The following is a 24,291-nucleotide window of genomic DNA, read 5'->3' as shown; positions in this document are numbered from 1 at the left end:
ACCGCATTTTGCCCTTTCCTAATATGAAGATCCCTTTTTCTTCTTCATTGGATAACTCCTCTCCCAGGGCATCATGGGGTAGTAAAGTGTCTGTCGTATGCACCTTTCAAAATTTAACCAGAGGCAGTAGGTCATCTGGGTACTTTTCGCCTACTGTTTTTGGAATACTGTGAATTTGGGAATACTACTCCCCTCGCCTACTACATAGTATTCTATATAGTATAGAAGTTGCTGTTTTCGGAAGCAGCCTCTGTTCAATTCAGTGAGATCTTTGCTAATGAGCTAATAAATCAGCTGTTTTAGATAAGAAAGACATACAAAATGTGCTGAGGAGTGGTGTGCTAGGTTCAGTTTTGTGTGCCGTTACAGTTTCCAAAAAAATTCTAGTTGAACACAAACTGCTTCAGGCTTACTTGTTTCTTCCCATCTGTCTCTCCCAATAAATTCAGTATGTGTGAAGAGCTGCATGTACACATGAAGCGCAATATCTATTTGAACTTGGACCACTGTTTAAAGTTGTAAAAAGCTGTTTGACACGATGCCATACAGCATCAAAGCAATTTGAAATCACTGATACGCATGCTACCATAGTTTCACACCCCGGTATTGTGGCAAAACATGGTTACTACACTTTTACTATAATAAAACTGTAATAAATGTTTCTAGGGGTTGGTCTCAAAAATAAGTGTGAACATAGAGGTCTGAAACCCTATTACTGTGTAAGTGGACCAAAAAGAGTCCTCTTTCAGGGACAGAGACAGTGTGAATGTAAAAAGTACTCTGTGCTTTTTTACTTGGTTCACCTCTTGGTCCACTTTAAGGGGTCTGAGTTAGTCCATTTTCTTAAAATGTAAAAAAATCCAGATAATTTACTCACCACCATGTCATCCAAAATGTTGATGTCATTCTTTGTTCAGTCGAGAGGAAATTATGTTTTTTGAGGAAAACGTTCCTGTTTTTTTCTCATTTTAACGGACTTTAATGGAACCCAACACTTAACACTTAACAGTTTTTCAACAGAGTTTTTAAAGGACTCGAAACGATCTCAAACGAGGCATAAGGGTCTTATCTAGCAAAATGATTGTCATTTTTTATGCTAATAATAAAAATATGCACTTTTAAACCACAACTTCTCGTCTATATCCGGTCCTGTGATGCACCAGCGCGACCTCACGCAAAACGTCATCATGTCAAGAGGTCACGGATGATGTATGCGAAACTACGCCCCAGTGTTTACAAATGTGGAGAAAGAGGACCGTTCCGACATTGTTGTATGTCGAATGATAATAATTAATGTCTTTGTCAGTTTATTGGTTAAAATGGTCCACAAATGTGCGTTTCATATATGTAACACGTGATCTTTCTACGTCACTATGCATTTGCCTGAGGTCGCGCTGGCTCGTCACATAGCCAGAGGAAGAAGAGAAGTTGTGGTTTAAAAGTGCATATTTAATATTTTTCTTGTCAAAAATGACAATCGTTTCACTAGATAAGACCCTTATGCCTCGTTTGGGATCGTTTAGAGTCCTTTGAAACTTTTGTTAGTGTTAAGTGTTGGGGTCCATTTAAGTCCATTAAAATTAGAAACATTCTGGAATGTTTACATCAAAAAACATAATTTCTTCACGACTAAACAAAGAAAGACATCAACATTTTGGATGATATGGTGGTGAGTAAATTTTTTTAAGAAAATGGGCTAATCCTTTAAAGAGGATTCAAAAGTGAAAACAACCTAATTCTCACATTTTTTTGCCATACAAAGAACCAGGTTGTAGTTCAGTCCTGTTCTGCAACATTGCCATTTTGTCCACATAGGCCTCATGCTGTGTGATTGAAAAATCAGAAGAGATTTTATTCACAGTCACTGCAAAGGGAGTAACTGGCCTTTGATCAGGGTTTTACCCTGTCAGGCCCATTATGCCATAGTTACTCAGGATGTTGCAGGTAGACATTCCTGCAGTGTTGTGTATGTGAGTAGGCAGATACTGCTCTTCTTGTGGGAATGTATGCATGTTGTCCACCTTCCAAAGAGGTCACATCCTTTTTCCTGCTGCAGCCAGTGTATTTCTGCTTGTACAGGTGAGACTCTATGTATGTGTTAATTCTCCGTCATCACGTCTCTCCTGTTCCCACTGTGAGCTCACTTTCCATGCGCTTCTCTCCACATTCCTTTCCTGAACTCCGCTGGGTTTCCACTGAGCCAAGCATTTCTGCCATCATCCATCTGTTAGCATTCAGTTTTATCATTCTCTTGTTACCTCTCTTCCTGTCCTCTGCTGGGGCGCGCCTGTAAGCTTTGCATCCTCTGTTTTCAGGCTGTATGTGGTAGGGGAAGTAAAGTCAGCTACCTTATGATACACATCAGAATAAATGTTTGAATTTGTTTGAATATCCCATGGCCACCATGATTTCTTATGCACTTTATTTTTACTGATAAAACGTTGCTACAAAATTTTAAGAGTACACATTGAAATGGTGGTAACATCCATAATTCAATCCAGTATTTTCCATAAAGAATTTTGATTGATAATTTGAACACTTCGGACTACAAAAAGTAACCCAACATAAAATAATAAATTATATCTTCAATTAAAAGGCACATTCCACTTTTTTTGAAAATATGCTCATTTCCCAGCTCCCCTTGAGTTAAACATTTGATTATTACCGTTTTGGAATCCATTCAGCTGATCTCCGGGTCTGGCGCTAGCACTTTTAGCATAGCTTAGCACAATCCATTGAATCTGATTAGACCATTAGCATCGTGCTAAAAAATAACCAAAGAGTTTTGATATTTATTTAAAGCTTGGTTATTTTCAATAGCAGGGGACTATTTTCGGGCAGTGCGTAATATTACTACGCCTGCTGCAGCCATGTTACATCAGCAAAGTCTTTAATTATTACGCCAGTTTGAGAGTATAGTTCCTAGCCATATCTGCCTAGAAAATCGCAACTTTAAATTTTCCGTCTGTCTTATTACACGATGTAACTACAGAAGAGTCAAGTTTTAAATAGAAAAAAATATCGAAACTCTTTGGTTATTTTTTTGCGCGATGCTAATGGTCTAATCAGATTCAATGGATTGTACTAAGCTATGCTAAAAGTGCTAGCGCCAGACCTGGAGATCAGCTGTGAATGGATTCCAAAACAGTAAGAATCAAATGTTTAACTGTAGGGGAGCTGGAAAATTAGCATATTTTCAAAAAAGTGGGAATGTCCCTTTAAAATATCTTCAATTAGTGATAACCCAATATCCGAAATGGAGGTGACAACCCTGTCTGCATACACACTTATTTCCTGAATACAGGAAAAAAGCATTTTGCTGTTTTCACTGTGTATCGGCAAATACCCAAGTGAGCACAGGGCACCTGATCTTCCCTGTAGTTTTTCCTGTAACAGAATAATTGACCTCTCAAATCTTATGTCGCCATGGCAACGGGTGGGTCGGTGGTATCCACTGCTGGCCCGTGCAACTGAGCAACCCATGAAAGGGCTCAGCTGTGTTGCTGTGGTTTTTGCTACAAACTGCTTCCTGCCCGGGTTGCCCTCTCGGAGCTGTCAGTCAACAGCGTGAGCAAAACCGTGCTTACGAAAATTAATAGCAAACAGCTGGCAAGCACGCGCACAAACACTAAGCGTCGACTGATTGATGAGGTTGCATTTGAAAAGCAGATTCACGGATTTTGCCCAGTTTTGGAAGATAGGAAAGCATTTGGTAATAATAACGTATGGTTCTGAAAATAGTGAATTGTGGGGGATGGGGTTAGTCTGGAGGGCGTTCCAATGACCCATGACCATTTCTTCTCTGGTCGGGATCTCTTACAATTAGCTGAAGGATTGCTGCAAAATCTTCCTGTGTCCCTCCCCTCCCTGTGTGCTTGTTTCACCCACTGTTTGTGTAGTTATTGTTTTGCTCACAATAGTCAGCTCAACGGCCACGGGGGTAAATTGATGAAAGGTATTCATGGCGTCAAGTCTCGCTTTCAGGGGATGCTGTGGACAAGAAGTCAGGCGGAACTACGGCGTGTGTCGCATGTGTGCAGGGTCGAGGGGGGTGCAAGCATGAATATTCATAGTTGTTTCATCTGAGGTTTGTTGTTATACATGGTTACAATTAGGATTGTTGGATTTTGTAATTCTCCAACACTGACATTTGCAACACAGATGGAGTTTTTAGATACATATTCAAATTAGTTTTTTTATGTTTTGTTTTCTTTTTACATTTGTTAAAAAGTTTTTTTGTAATTTCTTAGACCATAGAAAGAGCACATGTTCTGTTTGAAGAACATTTAAGAGTTTCATGCACATTGTCGCGGGGGTTTCCCTAAGTGTTCTGATGTTTATCTTTGTGTGGACTGACCTGGAGTCTGTATCCAAAATAACCAGTCAAACAAGTTACCCAGACACCATATATACAGGTATACATATAAACATATATATTCTCTTAGACCGAAGCAAAAACGCCCTTCCTTCTTAATGACTTGTGAGACTCGACTGTGCAAATACACAGCTTGTTGTGGTTTAAGTTGGCATTAATTTCTCTGTTTTGTCTTTATTGCAAATCATAGCTGCATTGTGCATTAATTGAGCAGTTAGCTGCAGTAGCAACATGATTTGATTCAGGGTTTGCATAGTTGCTTGTTTGCATATGGCTAAAGACGTCTATTGTGTATTTATTTGCTATAAGTAAAATTAGATTGTGTTATGTATCTCTGCTGACGGCACAATGAGAAAAACCCTACAGGGTTTGAGGCTACATAGGGTGAGGATTGAATGAGTGGTGTCGCTTTTGTGGCATTTATGAGGGATGCGAAAAGAAACGACAATTTGTCATCGCAAGTGTCATTAACCCCACGTTAGACACGCACACCTCCCCCACCACTGCACGCTTCTCAAGCGTAAACTGCCCTCGGGAGAACCGACCCTCACCCACACAATGCAAGTGTCTGTGGACTCATTATGTATACACTTGGTAAAATTGATAATGCTTCTTGGCATAGGCAGTCAAAGTTTTGTATAATTATTTCATTAATTTAGTTGTGAGTCAAGGGCTGCTTTCACATCATTAAATCGTAGTTAAATTGCCAAATTACCTTTTCTGTTGGATGAACAACATCTGTCATTAAATCATTCAATGGCTTGGTACATTTTATAAGTATCCACAAAAAGCTGATTTTCAGGCATTTCGTCATTTTGTAAACACCTTGGCAGGGATTTGTCTTCCTTGTCATTTTCCTTGTCCTTTCAATACGGTCCCTGTGTCTTTGTTATTTTAATTGCTAAACATTCTCGTTCTCCCTGTTTTCCATATTTCTATCACTCCTGTAATCTTCCCACCTCTGCCAGTTTTGTCCTGACTGACAGAGGAACAGCCTCAGGTGAGATTTTCAAGAATGTGAGACACTCTTAGTTTCAGTGTTTGTTGTCTGAGGATGTTTCGGATTGCCATTGTTACGAATCCTGGAAAACCCCATCTCATACTCCCACCCCTCACCTCTTCACCTCGATCCTAGAATAGAAGGATAATCTACGGAAAATGGCTCTCTGCTTCTTTCTAAACAAACCGTTCCTGTAGTTTCTAAAAGCGTGATTGTACCTGACAGCATCATGTCTCTTCTCAGTAACCTCATTCACACAGCGCGTGTCATTGCAACAATGAAGTTATGGTTCAGCTCTTTAATATGAGGGATTTACATGCAGGTCAACATTCATGACGAAAAATGTCAGCAAACTGGACAGAAGCAGAGATAAGGGAGCTCCGGGCTGAAGCATGAAAGAATAGCGTGATATGCGCTCATATGAGCTTATAATAAACAAAAATGCCCACGCGTCATCGAAACAAGATATATCGTTCAACTCTTCAAAATGGGGGTTTTAACAATCATGATAAGAAATGTGTGCAAACTGGAATGACGCAGAGAACAGAGTGCTTGTCATATATCCACTCTGAAGCTAAGATTGTTCACCAGCACACTAAAACAGCACGTCACGAAATAATGGATAATAAGCAAACTTCAGACGATGTGGAGAAATAACTAACAAGTGCAGGACTTTAAACACATCACATGTCTTTCCAGGATTTTTTGCTATCTGCGTGAACATGCACACAGATTCCGGCAAATCATTGGCGGTGTGAATAAACCAAAAATCTGATGATCCCGGACAAATCCCGGGAGCATTTTCCATGTATTTTCGGTAATGTCTGTGTTAAAAGGGCTAGTGATTAATAGCATGGCTGCTCTGCTGTGTTTGTGAAGTTGTAGCAACTGCTATTTTCTGCCCATTGAGTCCCTGTCTGTTTAAAGTAGGGTTGTCTTGATATTAGATTTGTAGTAGCTGATAACAGTATTGGTGTAATTAAATTATTAAACGTCTCATGTATTACTAAAGTAACTATTCTAAACTATCAAATACTAACAGTTTAAAGGAATAGTTTACCTTAAAATGAAAATTAGCCTATATTTTACTCGCACTCAAGCCATCTCAGGGCTCCAGACTGCCACCAAATGGGGGCATTTTGCCACCAAAATTTGAGATTGTGCCACTGAATTTTACATCCAGTCGCACATGTGCGACCAGTAAATTTACCTTTTTTTTGTGACACTGAATTTGAAACAGCAAATTGTACTTTCTGCATCTATCATCAAAGTATTTATTAGTAATACAGTGGAAATTTTTAGAAATGTGATTATTTGGTTAGCATGTTGATTTACAGTGTGTGCCCCTAAATTTTTTGGTTGCGCCCCTAAAATTTTCAGTTGGGGGCCACTGTGCTCCTAGTAAAAAAAGTTAGTCTGGAGCCCTGCATCTTAGGTGTATATGACTTTCTTCTTACAGCCAAACACAGTCTGAGCTATTTTAAATAATGTCCTGGCTCTTTATAAAAGTATTGAATAGTGCCATATTTAAAGCCCCCCAAAGCACATCCATCCAAATTTCTTCTAAGGTAAAGTGATGTTTTTACGTTCAGATTTCAGCCTTTCACCTGTCCTCAACTCTCTCATGAATGTGTACGGTCGTACTTTATAAAGTGTGAAATATAAATGTTTCCTTAAGAACACCCATTGCTTTGCCTATTATTAATTTAATAAGGAGCTTGTGTTATTCAGTTGATACTTTAAAAAAATGTATTTTACTAATTTAATCTTAATATAGTTTTACAGTTTTTAGAAAACGAAAAAGTAAAATCAATTTAGTTTCATTCTTTATAATTAAACCCGACTCTCACCCAGGGCTCGACAGTCAAGCATTTCACTCGCATATGCGACTAAAAAATAAAAGCATGCGAATTGAAAAATGAATTTAGGAGCATGTGTGCGAAATTAATGAGTGTATTTTCCTGCCCTAATGCACAGATCAGATATTTTGATGTGTTTTTCTCACATCTGTTTAGTCAAGACATAAATAACTGTTTATATTTACATGTCGCCAAGGCAAGCATTTTTGTGGTAAGATGACCAGTTTCTCTTGTGAAGCTGTATTATAAGGCACAAAATCTTATCAATGCATGCAAATACATATTGCTGACTGCGTCAGAGTATTGGTCTGTGTACTCTGTTCTTCAAAGGTTGTGCTATTTTATTCACCCATAAGTATATGTGTAGGTCTATAATATAGCGTCATGACAAAAGATATGCAACAATAGAAATGAATAAAGATTTTAGGAACTTTCTAGAACAACGATTTTTTTTAATGAACTATAAATTCTCATTGTTCTGAAAACAACTGTTATGCTTGGTATTTTTAAAGAAACATTGATATCATAAGAGATTCTGTGACAATAGCTGTCTTGTTATATTCTGCTCTCAGAGTATATAAAGACAACAGACACTATGTACTACATTGTAGGGCCCTTTGAAATCCGTTTTATTATTTTTAGGACGTCTGCGCGCAAGCTGGATGCAGGAAGAAAGTACACTGTACCTCTTTTGTCTGCTGTGTCCCGGGATTTTGATAAAATCTGCTTGCGTTCTGATGAGGCAGTGCTTGTCGTTGTTTGCAATGCATGACGAGAAACGGACGTAGGCTACCTTAATCCAACATTACAAAAAGTGACAAAACATAGCATTTGCAAATGAGTTTTAAAAATGACTGAATCCAAAATTTGTCAAATTCGGTGTCATTCCACGTTGTACATTAATTCAATTTTTATGCTTTGAGTCCATGATTCTGGCTGTGGGCCCTAACTATGGTTCAGCTTCGTTGTCACTTGATTTGGTTTTCTTTTTTTTGATTTTCCAAATTCTCCTGAATCTGTTTCCATTAGTTTTCCCTCATGCAATAAGCCTAATCTGTTCATATCTGGGCTTTGCCGTCTTGACATGGTGGCTTTCATCTTGCCATTAGACGCCTCAGGCTGGCAAAGAGCGATGGCGGGGAAACTGACCTGGCATCTTGGCCCTGCACCAGCCTCTTCCACAGCCTTTCAGATTCCTGCCATGACTGTGGTCTGTGTTAATGCTCTCATTTACAGGCGATGACAGCCTGCTGAGAGTGCTTGTAAGCATTTTCAAAAGCTGTTGTGGGGGTAATATATTATTAGGATGAAAAGGTGCATGTAATGTTGGGTAGCAGTTGATAAGGGATGGAAACCTTTTTAGCGAATGACACTGGTAGAATGCGGACGTGGGTGGCCGCCGGATCCTCAGGGCACGAGAGGACGACTGCACTGTGGGGACAACCACGCTGCTGGGTCGACCTACTATTGTGTAAACCAGATTTATTCTCCAGATCTGCGGTCGTCTTGTTTTGAGCTACGCCGTCTTTTGTCTGCTGGGTTGTTTTAAGCCTGCCAAGTGTCTTTGCTGTGTTGTCTTTATTCATGTGCTCTTCCTGACATTGTGGTAAAGTGTGTAGGAGCGTTCTGCATGTGAATGTGGTCTGAATTGTCAGACTCCAATAATACATTGAAAAGCTTTGATTATGGACATTTTCAACTACTTAACCCTACATGCCACTGCTAAGTCTTACATTTCACGTTTTCTTTGTTTTGTCCAGGAAACCCTTTTGATTTTTGTGTTAAATAACACTCTGCTTGACATTCTAATTGCAGTGTGAATCGCAGCGTGTACACGCCGTTTCGTAAGATCCTGCTTTTCTCCACATTGTTCTTGTTATGAGGACAATTCAGAAATGTTTACAGGGCCAACCAGATTGTTTTATTTCGTGCGTGCGTCTTGCACACTCCCATTGTCATTAAATCTCCACTTTATTTTTTTTTAATCATTGTCTTGCTTTCAGTCAAAACAATAAGGGGTGCACCCGATTGTCAAACACTTATAAATCAGATATCCCGTAATATGGCACGCTGACTGTGACAGCCATCATATGGTATCTTGACTGTATCTATGATTGTCTTTCCTGCAGTCTGAGATAACGGTGCGTTATGTGTGGGTGGCTTTTTCCGTCAAACAAGGAGAATTCTTGAGCTACTGGGCTTACTGATGGCTTTTTTCAAGCATGCAATTCTGCAGATGTCTCGCCCTTGACGGCTTAAGTTTAAAAGAAAAAGTTGTATTAGTCTGTAGTTATTATGACCTGTGTGGGTTGTGTTTCGGCTGTCTTTTTAAAGTGGTCCGAGACTGGTGTGTGGGTTTGTGCGTTGCACTGTTTGTGTGTTTGGTGGTAAAAAAATACAACATTGTAAAAATTGCAAATTTCTTGTCTGTTTACAATACTTGCAATTAGGGATGCACCGATACTGGTATCGGGTATCGGCCTCGATACCACATTGTTTAAAGTACTCATACTCGTTAAAAGTCCCCCGATACCTGGAATCGATACCAGTCTGAGAAATGTCTATGTTTGAGCGGCATGTAAGGGGTTAATGTCTCTTGTGTTGTCCAAAGAGGCAGAGTTTACAACAAACTGGAAAACTAGTCCTTTGTTTTTTTGTTAATTTATAGTACTAAAGCTGTTACCTGTAAATTTAAATAATGTTTTTTTATTAAGTACTCTGTATCGGTAAGTACTGAAATGCAAGTACTCGTACTCGTACTTGTATTCCAAAAAAGTGGTATCGGTGCATCCCTACTTGCAATGAAATTTGTAAACTAAGGGACAGCCACACAGTGTGGCCCACACTACACTACACTCTTTTTTTACTTCTATTCATATTAAGACGTCAGATGGAAACGCAAGCTTGTGCAAAGAAGTGTTGGGCGATATGTCCCATTTAGAGATCATCCTATCGTCAGACTGTGAGATCGCCGATACACGATAGTATCTATTTGTTCATTTTTACCACGTCACTTGATTGTTTGCCAAAAAGAAGCAAGGGCAACACTGTCATGATGACCGCAACCTTCTTAAAACTGATGCCATTAATCCATCCGCATCATTAAGTCCAGGCGCTCTAAAATTTCCTGCGTGCCAGGGGGTGGGAACAACAAACTCGCTGGTTTTAACCCTCTGCGCACCTAACAACCTCTCTAGTGCAAGGAAATGTCAGAGTTGTGCGTATTACAAGTTCAGGTGCTAGAATGAGTCCATGCCTCACATTCAGGTCCGAGCAAGAATCCATTGAGTCCACGTGCACGCGAGAAGGAATCCGCGTGCATTATAAGCTCTTTTGCGCAAAGTAAAGCCTGCAAACCCTCTCATGCGAGGAAAAGCATGCAATGCGCATGTTAATGTGAAACTATGATGATAATAATAATAATAATAATAATTATCGCCAACTTTTGTCATGAAAGCCCGCTATAAGCGATATGTCTTATGATCGTAGATATACGATACTATCTATCGGCCCAACCCTAATGCGAAGATATTTCGATCTGTGAATTTGTATCGCGTGGAGACATGTGGCTAAAAGAAAACTGGTACACCACGACATGATTTTTTTCTTTATTCAAAAGCAAAGATTGAGAAAGCAATCCTTGCCCATATTCACACTAATGTCCGAAAAATATTTGTACGGTCAAAGTGTAGTTTGTAGTTTCAATGTATGATTCAATCCCTCAAGCATCTTTTGTAGTATGTGTTTTGAGCTGGTGTAGTGAAAGATGAAAAAACCTGTAAAATACATGCATATAAAACGGAACTTTACATTTTCAGCACGTTTTGTGATAGCGAATCCACACAACTCGTGCAAAAGTAGGACTAGTTAATAATTGCATATAGCATTGGTAATCCAGATAAACCGAAATTATTCAGGTGCATTTTTAGCCTTTTTACTTGTAGTGCCCTCAAAAGTCCTTGTCCTTAGCATATCATGGGTTAAATTCTCAGGAAACGCATGCATATACTAATAAAATGTATAACTTTATTGCACTGTAGTTCGCTTTGGAGTGTCTGACAAATGTTTAAATCTAAATCCTCTGTATTGTCTGTGAGTTGTATGTCCTTTTTGGCAGTGCTGACTCAAAGACAGCCAGAGTATAATAATAGCATCTGTGAAGAAAAAGCAGAAGGAGGGATGTAGAAACTGTGCCAGCAGTATGGGCTGTCTGAGGTCGAATTAAGGCAATATAGCTATTTTTCTCTCTCTCATTTTTTGCTCTCATTGATGCTGCCATGTTTTAAGAACACCACATCAGAGACACAAAGGGAGGGAAATCTATATGCAGAACATAAACACTGCACAGAAAGGGGTGAAATTATGTATATTTACATCTCGGTTATATGCAAACCGATTTACGGTGCAATTGGATATACATGCGATCCCTGATTATCGAACCCACGACCTTGGTGTTGTTAGGAAGCTCTGTCAGCTGTTAGTATCTTCAACCAGTTACTCTACCAGTTAATCTACAGGATCACAACATAGTCTCTTTCTGAGTCAAATAACATTTTGAGCAAACTAACTAGACCTGCTGAGGATGTTCGGTGCAGAAGTCCTAATAAACTACAGTGACAGCAGGTTATGTCACAAGCACTTCATGTCTGTAACCTCTCTATTGACTGTGTGACTTTATATGACATTATTATATGGCTTATTGGAATGCTCGATTTTGATTGGCCAGTCACGTCTTTAGAAGTTTGTTATACCCAGATAACAACCACTCAAAAATAACACACAGTAATCAGGATGCTGGAAATCATTTTGACAGATACAGTTTAATATTACACAAAAATGAAATATAAATATCTATTTTAATAACATAGGGCCCTATATATGTAATCAGTTTTATTTTTTCCAAAATAACGGTGTATTTATTCTCAAATTCTATGTTTTCCGTTTTCATATTTCTGGATTCTACTTTTAATGGTTAAATTAAATTAAAGTTATCAAAAAGCATACACCGATCAGCCATTATTATGACAACCTACCTAATATTGTGTAGATCCCCCTTTTGCCACCAAAACAACCCTAACTAGTTGAGGTATGGACTCCACTAGACCTTTCTATCAGAACCAGCGTTCACTTTTTAGCAATTTCAGCTACATTAGCTCGTCTGTTGGATCGGAATACACTGGCCAGCCTTCATTCCCCACGTGCATCAATGAGCCTTAGACAAGAACTGCAGTTTTGGAGATGCTCTGACCCAGTCTTCTGGCCATCACAATCTGGCCTTTGTCAAAGTCTTTCAGATCCTTAATATTGCCCATTTTTCTTGCTTTGAACAGATCAACTTTGAGGACAAACAAGTTGATGTGTTAGAAGCAGGAAAAATTTGCTGCTCTTGTGGGGTGTTCCCGGCCTGCAGTGGTCAGTCTATCAAAAGTTGTCCAAAGAAGGAAAAGTGGTAAACCGGCGACAGGGTCATGGGCGGCCAAAGCTCATGGATGCACGTGGGAATCAAAGGCTAGCCCATGTTTTCCGATCCAACAGACGAGCTAATGTAGCTGAAATTGCTAAAAAAGTGAATGCTGGTTTTGATAGAAAGGTCTAGTGGAGTCCATGCCTTAATGGTTAAGGGCTGTTTGGTGGCAAAAAGAATAGAGAATATTAGGCAGGTGGTCATAATGTTATGGCTGATAAGTGTATCTTATCAACTGAAAACATTAAATGAATACAACATTTCTGAAGCAGAAAGCAGCAGGCTACTGTCACCCAAGACAGCTTTAAGACTGCACAGTTTCAACATACAGTTGGGGCAGTTGTAACTTATTGGTTAAAGTGTTGGGCTAATAACCCGAGAGTTGCCGGTTTCGTGGGTCACGACTGGCGGGTTGCAACTGTGGGTTTTCCTTGAGCAAAGCACCTTAACACCAATTGCTCCCTGGGCGCTGCAGTGATAGCTACCCACTGCTCCGGGTGTGTGTGTGTTCACATCTTGCAGTGTGTGTTCACTATGCACTATATGGGTTAAATGCAGAGGTCACATTTCAAGTATGGGTTACCATACATTGGCAAATAGACCTTTCTCACAACTTCCGTATTTGTGACCGGAAATACGCAATCGCCGTTGTAATCTACTTCATCCGAGGTCAAAGGAAAGGTAAACAAATGGCGCAAGCAACTAGGAAGAGCTATTGTAGTGTACCGGGCTGTTCTTGTTATTCTCAAAAACAGCCATATCGGTCTTTCCATTAATTCCGTGTTGATGGTGAAATTAGACGGAAATGGATTCAGGCCATCCGGCGGGATAAGGGACCAAACTTCACCATAAAAAGGGGAGCACTTATGTATGCAGCAGACACTTAACTAAAGATGACCAAGTTACATTTTAGGGCTCACTGTTCACCGCTTGCAACCACATGCTGTCCCTAGCCATTTTCCTTGGAACGAGTTCACCCCAAAAGGAAAAAGGGACTTCGTCTATTTTTTTATATTAGCATGGCTTCTTTTTATGTATGTTAACATTTTAAACAATGACGAAACATATCAACAAGTAAAGTAAAATAAGTACAACAAAAATGTTTTGAATAGACTATATTCAAAAGTAGTCCTCCAGATTATCCCGTTTTTTACCCATTTTGGTAGCCCTTGCTCACAAAAGGCTGGAGACCCCTGGTATAGATGATATACACTACCTAAAACAACATAGTCTGCTTTGAATGAAGCATTATGGTATCAATTACCTTCATTTATCTCAACTCCTGCAGACCTTGGCATATACTGTATAAACAAAAATAACTAGCTTCCAGTATCGCCACCATCTTAGTCGCGTCCGCATTCAAGATGGCAGTGTACGCAGTTTACGGAGGGTTCTGTGCTGCTGCTCTGTGCCCCGGCCCTTCGAATTTGTTATACATCAAAAGTGCATACACTATGCTGATACTCTCTCCTGAATACAGAGGAGTCTAAGATGGCGACGTTACCGGAAGCTAGTTATTTTTGTTTATTATAAAGTTTTAAATATGATTATTTCTACAACAAAACAGCATGGATGACGCTCAGAAGGCTTTTGTTTACTATCGTGGAGCCGTTTGGATTTATTTTGTGAAGGATGGATTCACATTTTTTGGACTTGAAGGAGTGGACCTCGTAACTTTACATTTGAAAACATCTGAAGACATTTTCTAAAATAACTGAAAATGTGTTCGTCTGAAAAATGATGGACATATGTATCTCTGGTGGCTTGGGGGTGAGTAAATCATGGGTTTAATAACATTTTTGTCCGAACTATCCCTTTAATGCATCTCAGTATTTCAGTTACAGCAGTGGGTGTAAGCCTCTTGAAATTATTTTGCCTTAAAGGCAAACTTTGGCTGCACTGATACACCAATAAAACAGTATAAGTGGGCATAATAACCTAGTCTCATAGGGAGCTTTGCATCCTCCATTCTATGTTAACCACATCAGAGCCACCTTAAACTTGTTTTCAGTCAGCACACTTCTTTTATTGTGGCTATGCACAAGAGTTTTCTAGCATGTGATTATGTTGTGTCCCACGATTGTGATTCCAGGGTAAATGCATTTATCCTGCCTATTTGCAAAAGCTGACTGCAGAATCACTGCAGTGGAGTTCTGTTTAAATTCAGAGTTAGGTGCAGAATGCTGGGTGCTTTTTTATGTAAGATATTGCAGAACAAAGCCTGTTCAGTTTTTTTCTAGATCCCATAATCTCAACTGTCCCACCTTGTAAATTATAGTAAATGTGGTTTCCCCCTTTTCTGTCTGTGTGTGTGATCCTCTATGCTTGCCACAGGTACATTTGCTCAGACTGTTTTGGGAATGCCGCTTTGGTATGTTTATCATGTCTGGACTGCCTTATCCTGTCAGAAACCAAGCTCCCAGGCTTTAGTTTCAGTACACATGTTCCACTGGGCTGTTCTGGATAATCCATCCATGTTAAAATTACACCTCTGCTTATTCCATTACTCCCTTGCTCTGGCTTTTTATTCTTGTTTTTTTTTTCTTTTCCAACCTACTTCCTTACTCCTTTTCTCTGTCTTCCTTTGTGTCATTTTGATGAAGAGCAGACACGTTCTGCTAAACACTCTTATCTCCTGCTGTCTTTGCCAAGGTGACACCCAGAAACACTTGAGAATAACAGCCTTTCTACTGATGTGTGTGCGCATGTGTTTAGAAAGATGTGCATGAAGGATGTATGTTTGTAGCTTGTAAATCTAAGGCACAGACTTGGCTTTTCTACTGCTTTCTCAGAATTTAATATGCTCATGTGTTTAAGATTTATTCGTGATGATGATTAGGTGTGGTCATCTATGTCTTTATTTATGTAGAGTAGTTTATCAAGTTTTAGTGAGGTTTTCAAGTTTATCTAGGGTTACTAGTTATAAGTATGCATTTAACTCACTGTTAGAAATTCGTTATGTTATGGCTTAAAAGGATGATCCGAGCTGTTTCTGAGTTACTGTAGGTGGTTTGATGTGTAACAGAGTGCATATGTATACCTGTGTCTACTATGACAGCAATGATTTTTCATCGTATTGGTTTGTGTTGCACAGACAATGATGGATGACAGTACATCATCATCCTAGTGTGATCCTATATCAGTATTTTTAGAATGCCTCTCATCTGATTTCAGCTGAGAACCAAGACTGTTGTGCATATAAAAATTTCTCTCTTTTCTTGTAATACCAAAAGTTTATCTTGTTTGATTTAGTTATCTAAACTTTTGGCGGATTAAAAATCTAGTTTATTCAGATGGCTTCTCAAAATGCAATAATAAAACTTTCAAATAAAATGTAGAATGACTGTAACAAAAAGCAAAAAAAGTTGGCTTATTAGTATTAATTCCATGCGGTGTTACTTTGAGTTAAAGGTGACATAACTCACACAGTGTCTGCCAATCAATCTCATAAATCTTGAGTATTGTTGATTTTGTAATCTAAACACAAAATTGACAGGGCTTTCTTGATCAAGTCTTGTAAAGTGTTCTGCAGTGCTGCCGATGACTTCTATAACCCAAATGAAGCACGTTGTTGGTTCTCACTCTGGTTGATATGTGCGATTTTCCGGGAGAAGTGCCCAGAAAGGGAATTCTGCCCTTTAGGACATCGTACAGGGGCATACTCGAAAAAAACTGTCTGAAATTTATTAGGGCTGGGTAATCGATTTTTCGATTAATCGTTTTTTAAAACGTGCTCGATTCAGAATCGATTCTCAAAGAGCAGAATAGATTTTTTTCCCCATTTTTTTTTTTTTGCCAACATTGAACGTAAGATTAACGTTAATCAAATTACTAGTCTTCTTCACTAGATGTCACCCTCTTTTTTGCCTTGCGCGATGTTTCCAAGGAGCCTATCATTCTTTCATTCAGTGCTTAAAATGGCGATTTTAGGGGGTTCATCAACTTTGATGCCACCTTCACATAAAAAGTAAGAGGTATGGAAGCATTTTAGATTTTGCAAGCAAGACGACAAGGTTAGTGTTTTGGCTTTTAATTTCTTTTTATTAATTACCCACTTGTAAACTTATGTTCACTGTTTTTTTTATTAATATAGTATTTGTATTAAATCTATATTCATTGAGTTGAATCAAGAATCGAGTATAAAAACCAAACCAGAGAATCGGAATCGAAAATTGAATCGAGAATCGAAATCGAATCGATTTGATAGCTTGTGAATCGAAATTGAATCGATCTGGAACATCTGAATCGATACCCAGCCCTAAAATGTATACGAACCCTGATGCAGTGTATATGGCACAGAAATCCACATGCACATTTAGTGTTGCACAATATTGTCCAATCATCAGCCTGTGTGGCGTGGCAACAGATTACTCATTTATGTATTTGTTCATTTTTTTTACCCATTTATGACACGCCACTGGATTGGTGGACAAAAAAATAAGCTGATTTACTCTGTAAGTGCAGCCGGCAACAGTGTCATGACCGCAACATTCTCAAACCTGCACGCAATGCGCATTTGTGTTGCAAGTGTGGCGAAGTTAATGTGAACTATGATGATAATAATAATTGGAAAATAATAAGTTAAAGCTATAATGGGCAAACATGCAAACTATCATTATGAAGGCCCACTAGCAGTAGGCCAACCCTCTATCGGCACAACCCTACTTTTTTTATCAGAATTCAACTCTTTAACAGTGTAAGTCAGTCAGAATGCATGCAATAACATTAGACCTCCCCTTTAAAGCATCTGATTGGCATCTAAATGTATTAACTAAACAATTTGTATGGAGTCTTTTTGAGTGTACGTAATTGTTGCCTAACCTTTGTATGACTAAAGGGTCTGCTTGTATTAATAGTGGCTTTTCCATTGTGTGGTTTAACACAACTCTGTACCACGCGGCTGGGCTCAGCTCGCTTTACTTTGGCTCAGTTTGCTTTTCCATTGGAGTTTACTGAGGCTTCAGAGTAGGTGGGATTTGAGACTTATCGTTACAGTAATGCTGCCTCTACTGCCGACATCGTCGTAAACGCAATATAAACAAACCCTCACAAGAAAGCAACAGAGCATATTGATGGAATGGTATTCTTGATTCTGGGCATGTGTATGCTTTTCACCACTAAAAGGGAGTTTGAGAACTTAACTTATACAACAAAGCACAGATGACCATATCACATGGTTTGCTCGATGAGACACGAGGGTAAGCAAATCTTTTAATTTTGCTCGAATTTAGCACTGACGCAGGTATTGACCATTCTCTCTGACCACTCAGTGATCTTTATTGTTACATGATGTCACATTTTAGTATCAGTTCTCTTCACTTGGAACCTCAACCGAGGTGATACTAAAAAAAACTTATTGGTTCTAGGTACTGTACTAGGTTCCCCCCAAAAGAGAGCTGTACTGAATCCTACCGGACGAACGGTACTATGCAATGGAAAAGCGCCAAGTGATGTCTGGAACACATGCGCTAGTCAGAATTGACATCATACTGCTAAAGGCGACTAGGGAGATACTGTGATCTGGGTCAATATGTTTGTGTCAGCACATTGATTGAACTACTGCACCAGCATATGCAGGTCGATGAGTTGGTACTGTAGCGGTCACCGGCTAGCCACCCTGATGTACTGGGTGTACTGGGACAGCTGGAAACTTGTGGCCAAACTTAGGAAAACAGGAAACAGCTGTAACAACATCCTATTTTAGAGTGATGTCCAGGGAGCTGAACAGGAGCACATGGGTGAGCTATTGGGAGCCCCAGTGCAGCCTAGCAGAGGGTCAACAATGCAGCCCAGTGTGTCATAGCAGCAGCGGGGAGCCGATGGACTGAATATTTTCCATTCACCCTGTTGGGGTCAATGACCTGCCTCCAGTTGAACTTGTAGGCATGGTGCATGGATACAATAATTAGTGATTTTCTTTTTTTTGGAACGTGCATGAATTGGAAAAAAAGAAAATTTGTGTGTGTGTATTATGGGTCAAGTTGCATTATGGGGTTGAAAACCAGACATTTGCTACATTGTGAATACATCCCTACTGTCCTTGTGATTTAGACGAATTAGTAAAAATGTTAATATTAAATGTTAATATAAATGGGCTTGGCAAAAGATTTCTGCAAGGTAGTGTGTGGTCTGGGCTGATTTGTTCTTTGCTGCGTGCTTTGTGAGATGCATCATCGTGTCTTTTAGTGCTAGTGCATTTGTGTGTGTTTTTTTTTTACATAAACCACTGGGAAATGTTTTCAGAATGCTATTTTGGGAACTGCAGCGAATGAAAAGATGAAACATACTGATCTGAGTGTCTGGAGAGAAGGATGGGGGAGGTGGAAATGAGATGAGAGATGCAGATGAGAAGCGTAAAGTGAGAAAGATGTTCTGTTGTGAGTTTAAGCATCAACTGCTGTTTCTGTCATTTGAATTGAACTGGGGATCCACAGTACCTTGACTTTACACTCACTTCTCTGCCACTGTGTATTCTGTTTAACTGCTTCAGAGTGACTGGACAAGGCCTATTTTCGGCTCTTTAGCCTATTTTTAAATTTTTAAATCTTAAATGGCCCAAAAATTGTTCTTGTGTCAGTGTTTCATACTCAGTAAGACTAATGTAGTTCAGTCTTAACCTTTGACAGCAACTATTCACAGACCGTCCAAGATCGGTTACATTGTTAGCATGCTGCAAAACCATTGATTTTAATATAATGGAGCTCTAAAAAAAGTTAAACAAGAACATAAAGATTTGCGGAAATGAAGTGTTGTGGCCAAAATCGTTCCTTCCGTTCTACTGCTTGAACAAATTGTAGTTTATTTGGATCAAGTAATGACACAGAGATTAAAAAGGAGATTATCTTAAAGGAATCATCTATTTCAACCTAAAATGCATCTTAAAGCATTTCAGTCTGTTAAATACAGAGCTTTCGCTAGTCTGTAAGTGCCTTAATAAATTTTTTACACAGAATTTGCAAGAAAATCACAAGCTCCAGTTGGCTGGAGTTTTCCACAAATTTACTTTGGTTTGTCTGACTTAGCGATCCCTGTGCCATTTGATTCAAACCTATGGTCTCTTCATTCACAGAAATTACACACGCGTGTATATTGCTCTCTTTATTTTTAACCAAAGCAAATCCAGCTTCAAGACAGAGGCAGATTTACGCCCTGACTCCAATTAATGGATGTCTTTGGGAGTTGTGACTCATTTTAAATGTGCCTTTTAGCGCAGTGGCTAATTGTTGCAAGCTACCCGACACATTCATTGCGCATTGCGTGTTAGTTCCGCTTTCATAAATCCTAATTGAATCTTTGATGGAGCTGTGTGCTGCCGATGGTGGGCTGCTGTGGCCTAGTTCTCCAAGTCCCTTCAGGATGATTGTGCTCGGAGTTGTGAGTGTGTGGGATTTTAATGATTCAGGAGATGCTAAAAGCTGCCAGTTCATGAAGTGAATGAGAAAAATAGAGAGTAACAGGAGGAAATTCGGAGGAAGATGTGAAGAAGAACAAGGGCTGAATTAGGTCAGGACATCAGACTCCATGAAAAAAATCCTTATAGAATGATGCAGAGTTATTGTTATAAACACATTTATTAATTATTCCAACTATGCTGGACTTTCTAATTAAAGTTTGTGTACAGTAACAAAAATTAAGTAGCTAAAATCAATACCAATTAGAAATTGACCGATCTCTATGACCGATGCTGATATGAAGAGAGCAATGTGGCCGATATTTTATATTATTATAGTAACTGAGAAACATATAAACAAGTAGTGAAACTAAATAAACATTGATTTAGCATATTTATGCAATTTTCTCCTAATTTAAAAAACTTGTAATAAGGTAAAAAAATTTTAATGATGTATAATTAATGACAAAAACAGTATTTAATTTAACAAATAAATTGCATTAAGTAACTTTACTCAGTAAGAGGTTGTTTCCAGTTTAAAATATATTATTAGGCCAAAAATGATTTGTATCTGTTCTTATGTTTTGTATTTGGAAAACTTTGGAACACAATGCTAATGTGTTAGCGTGTCCCAAACCAGAAAATCTATCAGGAAAACTGACTAAAAAAGGTCCAAATATCGGCAGATAGATCAGTATTGGCAATATATCAGTCGACCACTAATAGCAGTGACATTTTTGAGAATGTTTGAAAGCAACTTTATTAAAATAAACTGCATAAAAATTCTTGTAGTAATGCATTTAGTTCTCTCGGGTCTTAACTGAGAAAGTCCAGTTGTTCCTCATGAATTTGAGGGGCCTAATTGAAAATGTAAGTATTTCGTAGGGAAATACAACCTTCCACCAGGAAACCAGGCTCGACCACAGAGCCATTTTTAACGTGTGAATGTAGTCTCAATGGTAGTTAGCTACAATTATTAGTAAAATTTTCATTAGGATATTAACTAGTGCTGGGAAAATAAAAGTTTATTTTTGCATTATATTTGTGTGTGTGCTGTGTGTAATTATTATGTATATTTAGACACACTTACATACATATATACATTTCAGAAAATTCTTATATATATATATATATATATATATATATATATATATATATATATATATATATATATATATATATTAATTTATATACAATATAGAATAAACATGCAATAGCAACAAGCATTATTACGGTAACGTCCATGGGGTCACGTTCTGTACACGCGCAGTACATTCTGCAAAATTTATGTGTACTTTTAAAATATAAGGCTACTTTAAGCAATAAAGTAAACAAAAAAAAAAGATTTAGGTTGGAGACGACAACTCGCGTCATCATTTACTTTGGGATTGTACCTTTGCACCATCGTTAACATGTATTAACACACACCAAAGAAAATATTTGGTGCTCTTTAAAGGCAGGGTGCATGATCTCTGAAAGCCAATGTTGACATTTGAAATCACCTAAACAAACACATCCTTACCCCAATAGAATCTGGACTTTCTTTTGATAGACCCACCCCACACATACGCAACCCAGGCAACAATGTCGGTTAGTAGACACGGCCCTTACTGCTGATTCGCCACAAGTGTGTTTTAGTAGTCGGCCCGACTCACTTTTCCTAAGTGTTTTTCAAAAGTCATGCACCCCGCCTTTAATCGAAGTTTATGTAAATTTCTGCAATTACCAATACAGATTTAATATCAAAAGTATCTCTGAACATTTGTTAATACACAGTAAACTAACATAAACAGTTTTATTGGCATTTATGAACATTAATAAAGTTTTAAAATTCTAAAACTATATTGCTCATTGTTAGTTTTAGTTAGCTGACGCATTTACTAATGTTAATAAATAGAACCTTATTGTTACCAAAATTTGACTACTGCCTACTACTAGTGGGGGTGTTTTGGATATCCCTACTTTTCTTTTGTCTTATTTTTTCTGTCTTCCATGCAAAAGTGGGTGGTAATAGGGAAATCCCCTATTCGGTTCGTTTCCATGTTTAATCGCTGAGCTCACAGCGAGGGGGTGTAAGGTTCGGGCAGGTCATGGGAAAATATGACTGGAATCGACGTCATGTTGAACGTGAAACTCTCACTCTATATACACAAACAAATAAATAAGACCATTTAAATAACAGAAACACGAGCTTTCCACAGGGCACACAGACACCCCCTCATTTATTGTCCCGCTGGAATATTTTGGCAAGTTCCATGTCTGGAGTTGATTTTTGCTTACTGAACAACAGTAATTTCAGCCTGCGGAAATCGCTATACTGCAGCAGCAGCAGTAGTAGTGAGTGGAAATCACATCGTTCAATGGATTTACTTAAATTGGTGTCCATTTGTTGGAGTACTCATTTCTTTCTGAATTGTGCTTTCTCATTGGTTGGGGCATATGGCTGCTGTCATTTCATAGACTACTGTGAGCTGGTAATCTACATTTTTAAGTGTAGCGACACCTCAAGCGCATTGATGGTGCGAACGAGAAACAATATGCCTGTGATCTGGAGTGTTTGTTATAGACCTCAAAAATAGATTTAACTGAGCAATAACTGTAAAGCTTTCATCAAATTCAGCTCACAAGTTAAAACCAAGTAGGTTCTTATCAGCAGAGCCTTTGTCAGGAGATTTGTGGGTCAAAACTGAATTGTTCACAGTGACTGATCTCCAGACGTGTATGTGTCTCATACATTCTCATGAGAGTGTCAGAAAGAGATGCTTTGTCTCTGCAGATGGTTGTGGGAGCTGCTGCGTGTAGATGATGGAGAAGAATAATGATTTTGAGTTGTTTAGGGTTTTGTTGAGATCTTTACTATAGAAAGGATGTTTATCAATGAGGTAAAGGCTGCTGTCAGGCAGCATTCAGGTTTACTTAGGGCAAAAGACAAATCTTTTCTCTGTAATTGTAAAGATTTTCTGTGGCAATATCTGCAGACTAAAAGGATTTCACTTGCAGAAAGTTGTACCCTTATGAATCATACATGCTGCAACCTTCATTGATATTAAAGCAAACAGCAAGTCTGTTTGTCAAAGAGGCGATGCAGTGATAATAAGGGCAGAGTTCGTAATGCATCATCTCTTCTTGGTCTTTGCCATCACGTCTCCTGTGATGTTACAGATTGTCACACAGCCAGCTGTCAGGCCAGAGACGATTATTTCCATCTGCACACACACACACACACACACACACAGGCAGAATGAGTACGAATAGGTTCAACCTCTCCAAATTATGAGGTTCATATGTGGAAAATTAATTTACAGAAAATTGATCTACTTTTATACCCAATCAGTTGTCATATATTGTCTCTTTAAATGATGCAGGTTTAAGTAACGCCCGTCTCTTAGATGTTAGACATTGTGACCCATTAAGGGTCACCCAGCTGAATATATGATGTACTTCTTCTCCCCAGTGCTGTGGTTTCCTTTTTATACTTCATCAGACAGCTAGCTTGTCAAAAGCCCTGGAGACAATCCCCAAGGGTTATGCATATATTTCTAGCAATAGTTTGTGTTTAGTGTGAGTCTCTGGAGAAATTATCGCCTGCTGTTATTTTGTGTCAGAGAGCAGATGACTTCACCTATTGCTTTGGGTAAGGTCATTTGTTTCAAAACCTAATGTGCTGCATATCCAGACATTTTAAGGGATCATATGCACATTTCTAATGCGAAGGGCGTTCCATAACATTAACAGCATAATTTTTGGACAGTTTCATATTAGAGATGCACCGATACTGGTATCGGGTATCGGCCTCAATACCACATTTTCTAAAGTACTCGTACTCGTTAAAAGTTCCCCGATACCAGGGATCGATACCATGGTCTGAGAAATGTCTATGTTTGAGCGGCATGTAAGGGGTTACTGCCTCTTGTGTTGTCCAAAGAGGCAGAGTTTACAACAAACTGGAAAACTAGTTCCTTGTTTTTTTTGTTAAATTATATGACTAAAGCTGTTACCTGTAAATTTAAATCATGTTTTTTATTAAGTAATCGGTATCGGCAAGTACTGAAATGCAAGTACTCGTACTCGTATTCCAAAAAAGTGGTATCGGTGCATCCCTATTTCATATAGGACTTGGTGGTATGTTGTGTTTTGGTAATATCTGTATTTTTTCAGGGTGTTACAAGATGAGACAAAACCATCTATATTGGTATGGTCTGA

The 24,291-nt window shown here is 38.7% G+C and overlaps 1 protein-coding gene across 5 annotated transcripts in view; it reads left to right on the top strand.

The window, feature by feature from the left end:
- Positions 1 to 24,291, top strand: part of agap1 (ArfGAP with GTPase domain, ankyrin repeat and PH domain 1) — a 178,810-nt gene that overhangs the window by 70,122 nt on the left and 84,397 nt on the right. Inside the window, exon 1 of one of the 5 annotated variants that reach the window (XM_065240023.2) lies at positions 17,861 to 17,896. The exons of the other annotated variants lie outside the window; for them this stretch is intronic. Within the exon in view, the coding sequence (XP_065096095.1) occupies positions 17,872 to 17,896 (25 nt within the window). The 5' untranslated portion in view covers positions 17,861 to 17,871. Of the gene's footprint in view, positions 1 to 17,860; positions 17,897 to 24,291 lie in introns of those variants that run through there. 5 annotated transcript variants of the gene reach the window in all.

Source organism: Paramisgurnus dabryanus, chromosome 7 (genome assembly GCF_030506205.2).
Source record: "Paramisgurnus dabryanus chromosome 7, PD_genome_1.1, whole genome shotgun sequence".
NCBI classification, from domain to species: domain Eukaryota; kingdom Metazoa; phylum Chordata; class Actinopteri; order Cypriniformes; family Cobitidae; genus Paramisgurnus; species Paramisgurnus dabryanus.
This window is presented reverse-complemented; position numbering and strand designations above follow the sequence as displayed.